The 14,754-nt window shown below is 40.5% G+C and overlaps 1 protein-coding gene across 1 annotated transcript in view; it reads right to left on the reverse strand.

Annotated features, from left to right (window-relative positions):
* Positions 1-14,754, reverse strand: part of LOC117514251 (glutamate receptor ionotropic, NMDA 2D) — a 290,532-nt gene that overhangs the window by 56,589 nt on the left and 219,189 nt on the right. The window contains 3 exon segments of the mRNA XM_034174620.1: positions 56-285; positions 7,250-7,375; positions 13,941-14,094. Of these exon segments, the coding sequence (XP_034030511.1) occupies positions 56-285; positions 7,250-7,375; positions 13,941-14,094 (510 nt within the window).

The raw sequence follows: 14,754 nt of genomic DNA on the forward strand, positions 1-14,754 counted from the left end.
TCTGTTACTTTAATTTGCCTTCTGCTTTCCCTCCCAATTAGTATTCATGGAGTACCTTTTTGTCCGAGAGTCCTGACACCGTGTCAATGTACTCCTCCTGGATCATAAAGGCAGCCAGGTTAGCAGTGTAAGAGGCCAGGAAGATGACAGCAAAGAAGGCCCATATCAGCACCATGATCTTGCTAGTTGTTCCTCTCGGGTTCTCCACTGGCACCGAGTTGTTGAAGACAATTGCCCACAAAAGCCACACAGACTTCCCAATCGTAAAAGTAGATCCTCCGGCCTCTGCACAGGATGATAAAGGAGGACAACAGGGAAAGAATAAGTTTTGACAGAAATGACTGGTTACTATACGAACTTTTCACAGGTCAGGTCAGGGAGCATGCACTGGTGGTGTGCATCGAAATGTCCACTATATTACACAGCCACCATAGATCCGCAACTGGCAGACAACCAGTCCATTTCTACATCTCAAAAGTAACCATCTATCTGCTGCAGCCAGGTGGAAGGAACATGGTGCCGTTCCACAGGGTGCCGTTCCTTCTCCAGTCACTGGGGTCCTCAACAGAGGTACCGGTGTGTTGGATCATCCCCAACGTATGGCACCACATCACCAAACTTTTGTAGCGTATGCGTATCCCAGTCCAAGTGTTACTCCTCATCTTATTCTCCCTAAGTAACTGGCCATTTGACCCAAAGTCATTTCACTGGAACCTAAGGAGCCTCCAAACAGACCTAATACCTAAGGCATCTAGTCATCACTGTAGATCACAGATTAGCATCCAAGTCTCATAACCATACAGTAATGTTGCATTCACATGTTGGCTGTAAGCAGCAGATGCTAAACCAGATGTTCCATTGTTTTTAATGAGCGGGCTAAGGAAAATTTCACCACTGCTAGCGAGCAAGGCAACAGCATTTGCCATCATAGATGACAAATTTTCTACTTTTAATGATTGCCGTAGTGACAAGGACAAGCCCAATGTTTTATCTTGAATGCTGAGAAAAAAAGGGCAGTGAGAGATTTATTTAAGTGCAGATAGTCACCTGGTTTTTATGTAAACATGATGATTTCTGTGATATTACAGAGAAGATTTCAGCTGTAGTGTCACAAAAATGTTGACTTTTGTGCTTCTTGTTTTTATGTAAAGCTGTGCAAAATAATAAAATTCTATTGTATCCATTGCAATTTACTTAAATGTATGAACAATTACGTAAATTGTTCATCTTAACACTAAAAAATGACCACAACTCACATCATCACCTACCGTTTGCAGCTGCAGACGACATAACAACAGTAATTATGCTATAATGGCCAGCATGAATGTTTTTCTCCCATCAGCATGTAAAGACAGCAAAAGACAGGAAGATTCACAGACAGCATTCAAAAAGCTAGCTAGCTCAATAGCAATCAGCAGCATGTGAGTGCATTTTACGCAATAGACTCAAATGTAACACTTCTGAACAGCCTATAAATTGGTTTACTGGGAATTAAAATACCATACAGGCTTTTTGACAGCTAAGCTCATAAGACAGCCGCTATACGTTTGAAGGATTGAAGCTTTCGACTCAGGTGCAGAGTGATCTTACAGGTGATTAAATGACATGGTGTAAATCAGAATTCAGCGGGCACAAACACTCTGCCGAGATAATGCAAGAGGGAAAGAGGAAGGAGAGAAATAAGAGGGATCTGTGTGAGGATGGCAGAGAGGTAAAATTATGCAGAGCACAGTAATCATGCAGTCAAAAGAGGAGCGTCAGGCTGCGTATTGGACCAAGGAATCAGGGCTCGTCGAATACCACAGCAGTACAAACTACGCTGTTAAATAATAAATGACTGCTTCAGTATCAAGAAGACTTCGATAGCACAACATACTGTATCTATACATGTTTTTTTCCTCACCACGTTCTGAGTTAAGTATTCAGGGATGCACTTTTAAAAACAGCTACACATTCGACAAGATCCCTGCAGAAAAGAAAAGAAAACTCATGATAAAAACAAAATGCATTGTCATAATGATGAATATTTTATTTAGCTTTATTGATGACAAGGCAGTTAGTCTAATTGGCCCTGTGTGTCTGTACTAAATACAAAAACTCATTTAAACATTTAACACTAGTCGGTGTGGGTCCTTCTTAATGATCCTGCAGATTACCCAGATGAAAAATGTAGTTTTTTTAAGGTGTGTGTGTGTGTGTGTTTTTTAAACATTTTGGCAGCCAGTTTGCTCTGTGTATACCTAATCCTGTCAGGTCTCAGAAGCTAAGCAGAGTAGGTCCTGGTTAGTACTTGGCTGTGAAACCACTGAGGAAGACCAGGGGCTGTGTGTGTTCCTCCATGTAAAAGTGAAGCTTCATTGGTAAGGGCATCCAGCATAAACCCTGGTATAGCTCTGTGCTGGACCTGCTGTGGCGACCAAAAGATGAACTGTCTTCAACATTTTAGCTTTAATCATCAGTTATTTTCCCAATCCTCAAATGTAAATGAAGTATATCAATGTCAAAAGAAACAAAAACATACAGTATGCATGAAATAATACAGATCAAAATCCATCTGTATCATATAATCGACCCATTGTGACTTTCCAAACAGTGAGGCACTAGTGACATTTGAATAATCATACTGTACTAACTCACTACAGCAGGCAAACAGCAGTACGTTACAATCCTTACACCCATATTCCACAGGGTGCCGTTCTGTTACAATCTTGCCACCCACCCGAAAATGAAAGTAAGGCGTTGTGCCCTCACACAGAACACCATCAAACTCTACTTCAAATTTTTAGCCTGATGGAGCATGTTCAAACAAGTTTCAAGCTGTACTCACTATACTGCACCATTTAAAGAGGTTCGGACATGACTGAAGCCTGAGAATATTCGGATGTTACCACACACTATTGATTTTACAAATCAAGACAAAATTTTTGAAGAGTTTTAAAATTTGGTACTATATCTAATACCAGTGGTGGGCAAACTTCCGATAATCCGATAACAGATAATTATCGAAGATAATGTTTTCATTATCGGATTATCTTTTTAGATAAATTTACAAACCATCATTGGACTAATTATCTTCCGATGAATTACTGTCCGATAACTTTTAGACCGATAACGTACTAAACTAAGCTGAACAGTGAAAAACATTTTTAAAACAGTTAAAACCTATCTGTTAAAACTTTCCTAATAAGCATGTTGCTCTACCCTCTGCAATCAGAAATCACTCTATTGTCTGTAAGCAAAAGAGAACTGGTGACCAAAAAAAAAAAAAGTCATTTCCTTTAACGCCATACTAATATAATCGCAATGTCACCAAGTCATCCAGAGGCATACATGTTTAACTTAGTTATTTAAAATTATTGTCATGTCTGAAGTTTATAAAGTGAAACTATCAGATATATGTTTTAATTTTAAAGTAATGTGCTAATTTTTAAGGTTTTGTGAGCACATGCTGTGCCAGGCAGCAATGCATTATGGGTAGCATAAGGTAATCTCAGATGTTCACGACAGGACAAATGCATTTCAGACACTCTGTTCAGGGTCCACAGATAACAGCATTAAACTCTAATGCCTAAAGCTCTCGTGAATATATTCTCTGGGTTTATAGACGTTAGTGTATTTGCGTTTGTTAATTCCACGCATCTTAATGTAGCAGACACGGATTATCTGGAATTTTGTTTGACATTTTTTCAAGGCCGCTACTGCCATCTACTGGCCGGAGTGTTCATGGCAGTATTAAACGTCTGGGTACATGGCTGCTCTCAAAGTGTTGGTATGTCCATTGTCCAGGCGCTTTTTGTGTGCATATATTTGTTAACTTTGTATTCTAAAACTACGGTTAGAAGTAATTCCGACTCCGACTCCTCCACACGAACGAGGGTGGCGCCATGTTTTTAGTTTTTGTGGAAGTGACGACAAGAGAATAAGGCTCCTGATTGGATAACATTTTAATCAGTACCGCCACCCAAAGTTTGGCAAACTAATTACAACACATTTATATGGTTCGATGTGGATGGATTTGTTTTAAACGACGTAGTGTGGACGAAGTTTTTCCCCCAAACTGAAAGGGTAAGATATTCGGTTTTACAAATACCCGACAACGTGTGTACATGGCCTTATATCTGTGAAAGGCACTATATAAATAAATTTACTTACTTACTTACTAATACTGAGTGCATGTTTTACAACATCATAAAAGTTTTAAAACATGCAATGGCGATGACACTTCCAGGGCTCCGTAAAAATGCCTGTTTTTACAATAAAAATGGAATATTTTTACAAAAGCACATTTATCTTTAAACCAACACACGACACACGTCACATTAACGTGTTGGTTTACATAATGGATTACTGAACCAATGACTGTTTAGCACTTTTACCCAGAATGCTTTGCGGTCTGTGTTTGTTACAAAACCTCAGAATTAGTGCCTTATTCAACATTAAACGATATATGTTATATTTTAACTTTGTACAAATGACAGAATTGACATTAATGGAGTTATTCTATCAGTATTTTCAAAAAAACATAAGTTAGTATGACTTTATTTTTCAAGACCTCCGCCTGACCAGAGTGTTAAAATTGATAGAGAGCTGGTCTTATGGCTGCTCTTGGTTTGTCTCTGTGGTGGGAGCATTGTTGTAAACAAGAGTTTCCAGCAGGGGCAGAACGCTGAAAGAGAAAAGATTATGATTACTAAAGAGTTGATTTCGTGGGTGCTCTCAAGATTTGTCTGTACTGCTTCCTGCAGAGGGCAGTTTGGTCAAACATTCTTGCTTATTCTTTAGGTCTTTTACCCCTTTTGATGCTTTTGAAAGCAATTGTGTTAAAAATCAATTTCAGCTCTTTAGTAACCGTGGATGTCCCATAGACAACACCAGAATTTATCGATTATCTGTAACTTCTGATACATTTTTGGGTGGTTTATCGGTTTATCTTTATCAAAGATTACTTTTCAGTTATCTTATCTGTTATCAAAGTTAATTTTTTGGTTATCTGTGCCCACCACTGTCTAATACATACGAGGTCTATTAGAAAAGTATCTGACCTTGTTATTTTTTTTCAAAAACCATATGGATTTGAATCACGTGTGATTGCGTCAGACAAGCTTGAACCCTCGTGCGCATGCGTGAGTTTTTCCACGCCTGTTGGTTGCGTCATTCGCCTGTGAGCAGGCTTTGAGTGAGGAGTGGTCCACCCCTCTCGTCGTTGTTTCATTGCCAGGAAATGGCGGAATGATTTGGGCTTTTTTTCCATCAGAATTTTTTCAGAAACTGTTAGAGACTGGCAGCTGGAAACCATTAGAAAAATGTATCTGGCTTTCAGTGAAAATGTTACGGGCTTGGTAGAGAATAAGGAGTGTTTCTGTCGCTTTAAGGACGGCCCCCAGGAGTTGTGGGGCGCGCCGCTCTCCGAAGCCGCCATCGACAGGCTGAACGACCATTTCATTTCTAAACGGATGGCTGTCTGGATCCGTAACCATCGTGTGCCATTTCTCTGGTTATCACAAGAGCTGGACATCAACCATTTTCCGGCAGATTTCACTTTTAACAAGAGATTTTGTCATGGAAAGCCGAGCGGAGGCTTCGCACGTCACGATGGATTCGCTACTGGAGCGAGACAAAACCACCTCCATTTTGGTCTCACAGGACGGCTTTGAGATGGCGTTCAGACAGCTGTCGGTGGTTTTTCCATCGAGTGATTATCCGAGAAATTGTGGATGTGCCTGGACATGCCACAACATGTCCCGTGAGGCTTCATCACGGCGTTGCTTTGCGCCATGTAGCACCGCCGCGACGCGCGAAGCCTCCGCTCCTCTTTCCATGATAAAAACTCATGTAACAGTGGAATGTGCTGTTCATTTCCAAACTGGACGCTGTGTTTTATCCGGGATGAAAACTGGCTAGCACAGGAATTGTGAAAAGACGTGGACATCAGCACTTTTTCGGCACATTGAGACAGACGTGCGGGCAAAACAAATATGATCCGTCTGTTCCTCTGTAGATGACCCATGGTCACAGACGTACAATCATGAAATGACATGAATGAGAAGCAGTTTGCTCATCTCATCATGTCATGTTTGTCCTAAGTCATGTTTTGGAAAATATGACTTAGTCCATTATTTTAGAAAGGTGACGATGTCCACATCTTCTGGGGCGTTGTCCAGCCAGCCCGTGCGAATGTCCTGCCCAACATGCGTGTCATGTTTTTTTCATGTGAGTGACGTCACAGTCTGATCGCCAGCTGTGAGTTATGATCTGACAGTCCATTTCAACCTGGGGTAGCCTGTCAATGGGCTGCAGTTTGAGCCCGGCCACAGCGATATATGTTTTTATTTATGTCCACGTGATGACAGCAAGCAGACACATGCACGTTACAGTGGGCACTTGTTAGTCCATGTCCGTCCAAACACAGTATGTGTTGTCCAGCTGTGATGTCCAGAATGACAGATCTCCACAGCCACTTTTGTCAGCAACCACACCTTCTGTCAGTTCAGTGCAAAGACAAAAGCCACTCTCGTGGAGCACTTAGACAAATTTCACTGCCAGCACGACAGTGATTGTCTGCTGACTGTTGTCGTGTTAATAGTGCGAATGGCCACACATTTTCTAATTGCCATGCGAGCAGTGTTAGACGTGTGTATGTGTCACCTGGAATTTGGCCGACACCTGCTGCGAGAGGGTTCGATGGGCTCTCTCAGAGCACAGTCTGTCTTTCAGCCGCTGGTGTGTGCAAATAGTTGTAGCAGCAGGTGTACAAGGCGTTGGAAGCAGCTACGATTCTACACGTTTTCCATATGATTCCTGCTTCATGCGCACTTTATGGGCAAATCAACTAAATTCGCAGCATGTGTGAAGGGACCTTTAACGATGGAGAACCACATCCTAATATTTCTGGATCAGGCTCAAAACTTTTCAATCACTCCTTGTAAGATGTTGGAGGTGTCATACATCCAAATAATGTCCCTACTACTTGCTTGCTTATGTCTAGTACATACTACAGTAACAGTAACTGACATACATACTGAGTACTCTGATGCAGGGCAGCAGCTTTTGTTTTTCTGTGAAAAATCTGGGAAGTCATCAGCAGGGTAAGGGTCTGAAATCTCTGACTGCACCTACTGGCTCTGATATTTATCAGCCACACTCCAGGACTGAGTTCACTTCTTGTCCAGTTGTTCCAGCAACTTTGATAGAGTGCACACAGACCCATTTATCACTGTGCAAAAACAGACAGCTTCGACCCATCACTCACTCTTTCCCGTCTGGAGACTGCGGTTGTAGCCCACAGGACTGAAGAACTCAAAGATGAAGACAGTCACCGCCACCACTGTCAGGCACATGACGAACATCATCACCCACACGGCGGGGCTGTAGGGCTCTTGAAAGGGAAACAAGACATACATAATACACACAAACTGGGTTTTTCACATGACTATACTGCAACATTTACAATGTTATTATTATTATTATTATTACTACTGCCAGACAGGTTATGTCTGTGCCCATGTCTGTTGGATCACTTATTGAAACTGTTATCATGGATGACTAAAAAACAAATGCACTGACCTTCACAGTGATTGTGTTTGACCATGTTCCCCCTCTCCCATTTCAAAATCACTTCACTGGCTTAAAAGTTAATGTTAGAGCGCTTTAAAACTTAATAAGCTGGCAGCTCCTTATTTACCAAAACTATGGAACCATATAGGCACCAATATGGTTGTTCTGGTCATTCAATCAGAGGTTTTTTATAGATCTGAGGTCCAGACTTACATTACATAAGAATTGAGGTTCTCTGTGGTTGTTCCTTTAGACCAGCTTACTTCTCTATATTTGGGTCTTTATGTCAGTGACAGACATAAAGCTTAAATCAGTGAAACATCAGTGGAAACAAGGATAAAGGGTGCAAAGTAACCAGTTTAATGCTCCACAATATGAAGGTGCCTTTTCGTATACATACGTATCAGGAAATCATCCATTCATGGTCTCTCCTTAATTTTACTTTCACTGTTGTGTTTGCTGACATCATGGTAAAAGCCAGTTATTTAGAACTAAAAAATTATTTCATTTCAGCATAAATTTTCTATTTAATTCAGAATCACAGTCCTGTTATGGGCTATTGTGCATCACTGTGCATAGTGCACGTGGCTCATAAACCCACTTATGTAAAACATGTTTTCTTTTTATGGGACTGCACTATGGATCTGGTTATTGATGGTCTCAGGTGCAAACACTTGCTGGTGAGAGATGTTATAAATGTGCCAGGTATGCAACCCACCATACCTCACTTTTAGACCAACATGTCCACATGAGTGCAAGTGGTATTGTAATGATGTAGACGCTGGAAGTGAAAATAACACCTGAGTCAGTTGTGGCAGGTGTAAATTGTGCTGTTTTGCACAGCACTGGGTGGAAGATAGAGCCTTAGACCCTTTGTCCAAACAGCATTTTATTTATTCATTTACTTTTGTGGGTGCCAGTGACTTTTTTCAATTGCTCTAAATAAGAATGGAGCGTATGCAGTTGCATGCAGCTACCTAGAGAAAAATAAATAAATGCTGCTTCCAGCATATTTTTCCATGCTCCACTTTTTTTGTGCAGCCACACTGCGTGCTTTAAGTTGAAAATCTGTAATGTTTCAGAAAGTCAGTGGGACGTCACTAAGAACTTTGTTTTTGCTTTTTCTGTGTTAGTTGATGTGTCTCACAAAATCTATCACACTACAGACAACAAAAAAAAACTTATCTGTGAGAGCACAGTGGACAAACTCACCCTGTGCTCCTGCACAGGGTGAGTTTTTATTGCCATACTTTATAAACTTGTCGTTAGTTGTTTATTGTTGTCATAGAAACAAATCTCATGGGTTCCGCTTTTTATTTTTAAGAAAGTGATAAGGTGCTGTGATGATGGTGTTTCTTGGCACCCTCTCAGCATTTTCCTGCCAGAAAGAAGCTATATCTTAGCTCTTCACCATTCGCCAAGTTTAAATCATAATAAAAAACGTATTTGTTTTCAGTGTCATTTCCTTCTCCTCTTTGCCTACTGCCCATGAAACAATTGTGGTGGTAATGTTTTTAAAAGTATTCACACTGTTTTCAGACCTGTTGGTGCCCATATTTGTCTGACTGTATGTGTGTTGGTTTGCTATAATTGTGATGACTGGGGATTAAGAAACAACCAAACCTCTCATCAATACTGAACTTGAACAGAGTGAAGACCTTATGACTATATGGGAAGCCATTGGCCATTTAAAAAGGTTTCTTAAGTGTTAATGAGGTAAACATGCATGTGTTTATCTTCAGGTGGATCTTGTCCATGCTACCAGATATTTTAAATGACAACTTTCCAGATTCAGTACTTTGAGGGTACTCGATTGCCCCATAGGCCTACATTGTATAGCTGTTTATCAGTGAAAGTGTTAGCATTCTAACTCAGTATTGGGCTGATTATCATTGCTAATGATAGGCTGAACCCAAAAACATCTAAGAATGGGGCTTGGGTTCAATTCAGTTAGAATATCTACTTTATTTCCATATGCAGATATTTAAAAACAGAAGTTACATGATAGCTTTATTTCAGAATTTATTCAGTCTGTCAGATTTTCATGAGTTCAACAATTTTCATACACCAAGGGGAGGTGATGGTCTAGTGGTTAAGGCATTGGGTTTGAGACCAGAAGATCCTCGATTCAAATCCCAGCCTGACTGAAAAATCGGTAAGGGCCCTTGGGCAAGGTCCTTAATCCGCAAGTTGCTCCCAGTGTGTAGCGAGTGCCTTGTATGGCAGCACCCTGACATCGGGGTGAATGTGAGGCATTGGTGTGTAAAGTGCTTTGAGCATCTGATGCAGATGGAAAAGCGCTATATAAATGCAGTCCATTTACCATTTAAGATGAATGCCTCTATAAACAGCATGATTACAGAAAATGATGGAAGTACTTTTAACAACATCTGAATGACTTATTGGAATAATTAGTTGTTAATTGTGTACCCCTTTGTTGTATTTAAAGGTATAATGTAGAGCCAGTGCCTTGTTTCATTTAACAAAAGGGGGAAATATCTAAACAATTAAGCCAAGGCATTTGGAGCACAGTTTTGCATGAAGTTCCTCATTAAGAGCATCTTGAAATAAGAAAGTGTACAATCTATTGTACAAAAATAGAAACTTGGGATGATACAGGCTTTACATCATTGAAGAGCAAGGCCCAAATTAGCGGTAACACCCAGGAATTAATTAACTTTTGTATCACAGTTCCAACAGAGGCTCAGAGGCCTCATGTCCAAAGACTTGCGTGGATTAAACCATTACTTAAAAAGCCATCACTTGACCCAGCTATCTTAGCTAATTATAGGCCAATCTCCAATCTTCCTTTTCTCTCAAAAATTCTTGAAAGGGTAGTTGTAAAACAGCTAACTGATCATCTGCAGAGGAATGGTCTATTTGAAGAGTTTCAGTCAGGTTTTAGAATTCATCATAGTACAGAAACAGCATTAGTGAAGGTTACAAATGATCTTCTTATGGCCTCAGACAGTGGACTCATCTCTGTGCTTGTTCTGTTAGACCTCAGTGCTGCTTTTGATACTGTTGACCATAAAATTTTATTACAGAGATTAGAGCATGCCATAGGTATTAAAGGCACTGCGCTGCGGTGGTTTGAATCATATTTATCTAATAGATTACAGTTTGTTCATGTAAATGGGGAATCTTCTTCACAGACTAAGGTTAATTATGGAGTTCCACATGGTTCTGTGCTAGGACCAATTTTATTCACTTTATACATGCTTCCCTTAGGCAGTATTATTAGACGGCATTGCTTAAGTTTTCATTGTTACGCAGATTATACCCAGCTTTATCTATCCATGAAGCCAGAGGACACACACCAATTAGCTAAACTGCAGGATTGTCTTACAGACATAAGGACATGGATGACCTCTAATTTCCTGCTTTTAAACTCAGATAAAACTGAAGTTATTGTACTTGGCCCCACAAATCTTAGAAACATGGTGTCTAACCAGATCCTTACTCTGGATGGCATTACCCTGACCTCTAGTAATACTGTGAGAAATCTTGGAGTCATTTTTGATCAGGATATGTCATTCAAAGCGCATATTAAACAAATATGTAAGACTGCTTTTTTGCATTTACGCAATATCTCTAAAATTAGAAAGGTCTTGTCTCAGAGTGATGCTGAAAAACTAATTCATGCATTTATTTCCTGTAGGCTGGACTATTGTAATTCATTATTATCAGGTTGTCCTAAAAGTTCCCTGAAAAGCCTTCAGTTAATTCAAAATGCTGCAGCTAGAGTACTGACGGGGACTAGAAGGAGAGAGCATATCTCACCCATATTGGCCTCTCTTCATTGGCTTCCTGTTAATTCTAGAATAGAATTTAAAATTCTTCTTCTTACTTATAAGGTTTTGAATAATCAGGTCCCTTCTTATCTTAGGGACCTCATAGTACCATATCACCCCAATAGAGCGCTTCGCTCTCAGACTGCAGGCTTACTTGTAGTTCCTAGGGTTTGTAAGAGTAGAATGGGAGGCAGAGCCTTCAGCTTTCAGGCTCCTCTCCTGTGGAACCAGCTCCCAGTTCGGATCAGGGAGACAGACACCCTCTCTACTTTTAAGATTAGGCTTAAAACTTTCCTTTTTGCTAAAGCTTATAGTTAGGGCTGGATCAGGTGACCCTGAACCATCCCTTAGTTATGCTGCTATAGACTTAGACTGCTGGGGGGTTCCCATAATGCACTGAGTGTTTCTTTCTCTTTTTGCTCTGTATGCACCGCTCTGCATTTAATCAATAGTGATTGATCTCTGCTCCCCTCCACAGCATGTCTTTTTCCTGGTTCTCTCCCTCAGCCCCAACCAGTCCCAGCAGAAGACTGCCCCTCCCTGAGCCTGGTTCTGCTGGAGGTTTCTTCCTGTTAAAAGGGAGTTTTTCCTTCCCACTGTCGCCAAGTGCTTGCTCACAGGGGGTCGTTTTGACCTTTGGGGTTTTTACGTAATTATTGTATGGCCTTGCCTTACAATATAAAGCGCCTTGGGGCAACTGTTTGTTGTGATTTGGCGCTATATAAATAAAATTGAATTGAAATTGAATTTCCTACTGAAACATGGCATACGCTAAAACCCAGAAACTGTCGAATGCACAAAAATATCTCAATCAATGTGGAATTGAGCGCACATGCAGATGTACCAAACTTCTGCCTTTCCACGCCCCTGTTTAAATATGCAAATTCATGTAAATAGCCACTGGGACCTGGGATGCTCCTCTCCATCACATCAGTCAACATTAACACAGACAATAAATTATACCGAGTGTGAGCAACAGATGATGGAAATGAAGTGGAGACATGCAGGGATAGTTTATTTGGTAGCCAACGAAATAAGTATGAAATGGAAATACATTAGTGGGAGTGTGTGTATGTGAGGCCATAAAAGCTGTGGACTCAGAGCAACACACACACACACACTGATGTTAAATAACATGAGGAGTTAATAGCTCTGATTATATTAGGGAAACTGGCTCGTGCTGTAAATTACGCTTTAATGTTGGAATGTGATGTACATGGATGACATTCGGATGATTATGTTCCACACAGCTGGCATGGCTTGGCTCAAGGTTGGCTGGCACATTCCTGACTGATCGATCGGTCAGGACCTGTGTGGGCACAGACAAGCCCTGGCTCTTCGCTATATTGCACTCTGGGCCGGCCACAGTTCTGCACACTCCAGTAACAGCGGCCTTGGTAATCAAAATCGGCTTATGAGTCAATTATTGTCATTTCCAAGTAAATCCTCGCATTTTCTGAACACAGTCACATCAGATTGCACCATTTGCAAGGTCCTCTAACAATCCTAACATTTTCCTCATCACCTTGTGCATTCTTTTATATCCACCAATATAATTGCAAACACGTGGGTGTGTTAATTGTTCATAAGTGTGCCTCTGATGTGCACATCACTTTGACGACTTCTTGTTTTCACACAATTATCAGTTACCAAGCATCACCTCTACGTGTCACCAGTGGACCCATACCTGTAGAAACATGCGTACGGCAGCCATGAACCTGGCGTGGCGCACCTCACATTTCCATGGTCATTTCACGTTTGATACATCTGAACGTTACCGTGGAGAAGGACATATACCACGTTTTTGTGTATACGCAGCCTTTGTACATGAAGCCTCTGATCATAACTAAGGAGCTAATGAAGGAGATGGAGGCATCAGACAGAAATATGACATCATCCACTTTTAAAGGAGCACTTCACCTTGAACTAAAATGTTGTTGATCACTGAGGAAGACATGAATCCAAGAGATGCAATAAAAAAAAGCCTTGGCGTCTGTCCATGTGATGAACTGTATACTTGTGTGCAACATTTGCATGAAAATGTTGGAGTATTAATTTCAAATTATTATGGGAAATTGTTTTATGTGTTGGAAATTATTTGCGGCTCAATCAAAATTCAAAAATCTACATGGAAAGGTAATTTGAGCTGTAACAGCTTGTGTAGAAAAAAAAACTGCCTGCTTTTAAAACATAAAACAATGGCCTCCAGTGACCATTGTTGTTTCACAAACAGCTTGACAGGCATCTCTATCATTATTATATTTTGCATGTTAGAAGATGCTGACATGGCCCACAATAGGAGCTTCACCTAACATTTCAGAGATGAATATAACAGTTTTACGGCATTACTGTCAAAAGTATTGTGGAGCTACTCTCTCATTACCCGACTCCATTAATCTTATGCAATTATTATTATTTTTTTAATTACAATATGTTGGGAGTTTATGACCTTGTGAGAGGCACTGCATAAACCTGATGCAGTATGTGCCTTATGTATGCATGCAGTGAAAGCACAATCTGTTAGAGCAAAAGCCAACCAACACTTAAAAATTACACTAGATTTTCCAAGACAATTAAAAGTTCATGTCTTACCTAAGAAAGCAGATGGTGATACAGTTCCATTGCTACGGGAGACCATGACACTGATCCCTGTCTCCACAAAAGGGACAGAGAAATCCACAACCTCTGACCTTTCCTCATTGATAGTCAGAGAGCCGATGGCCATGTCTGCTCGCTTGTACACCACCTACAGGGGGCATGAACCAGCAGTAAGACAGAAACATAATTATGGGGAACTGATGTACTGGTTATAGGCAGACAAAGCCAATCTTGTTCAGTCCACAGGGTGCTGGTTCCAGCTGACACTTGTGCACCATGACCCTTTGTACATCATCAAAATCACAAATGGGCAGTTCCCTTGGTGGCAAAGACTCAGGATTCAATATGTTACAAATACTAAGGGTGTGTCTGTGGTGGATCTCTTGAGCATACAAAACATTCTAGGACCAGTCACTTTTGGCTAAGGTCTAGAGGAGAAACAAAAACTCAAAATTGCTGCGTCTGCTGATTATACATGTGAAATGTTAATCTACATTAGACATGGCACATCTGCTTCTCAGAGCAAATCAGCAGAAAATTGAAGCAAAGCAGAAACCAAAGCACCCTCATCTCGACTTTGTTAAATCTCTGGATTACTTGATCAAAGAATGGCGCACTTAGGAGGATTTAATCAAAAAACAGACAGAAACAAAATTTGCTCAGGAGTTGTGCATGTGAATATAAAGTCAATACACAGACTTCTGTTATACAGTCCTGGTAAGAATTATTGGATTTGTTACTATGGACATAATTTAAAATATGTTCAGAAATAAATGAAAATAATCCTGTTTTATAAATCATTTATTCA

Source organism: Thalassophryne amazonica, chromosome 7, assembly GCF_902500255.1.
Source record: "Thalassophryne amazonica chromosome 7, fThaAma1.1, whole genome shotgun sequence".
NCBI lineage: Eukaryota > Metazoa > Chordata > Actinopteri > Batrachoidiformes > Batrachoididae > Thalassophryne > Thalassophryne amazonica.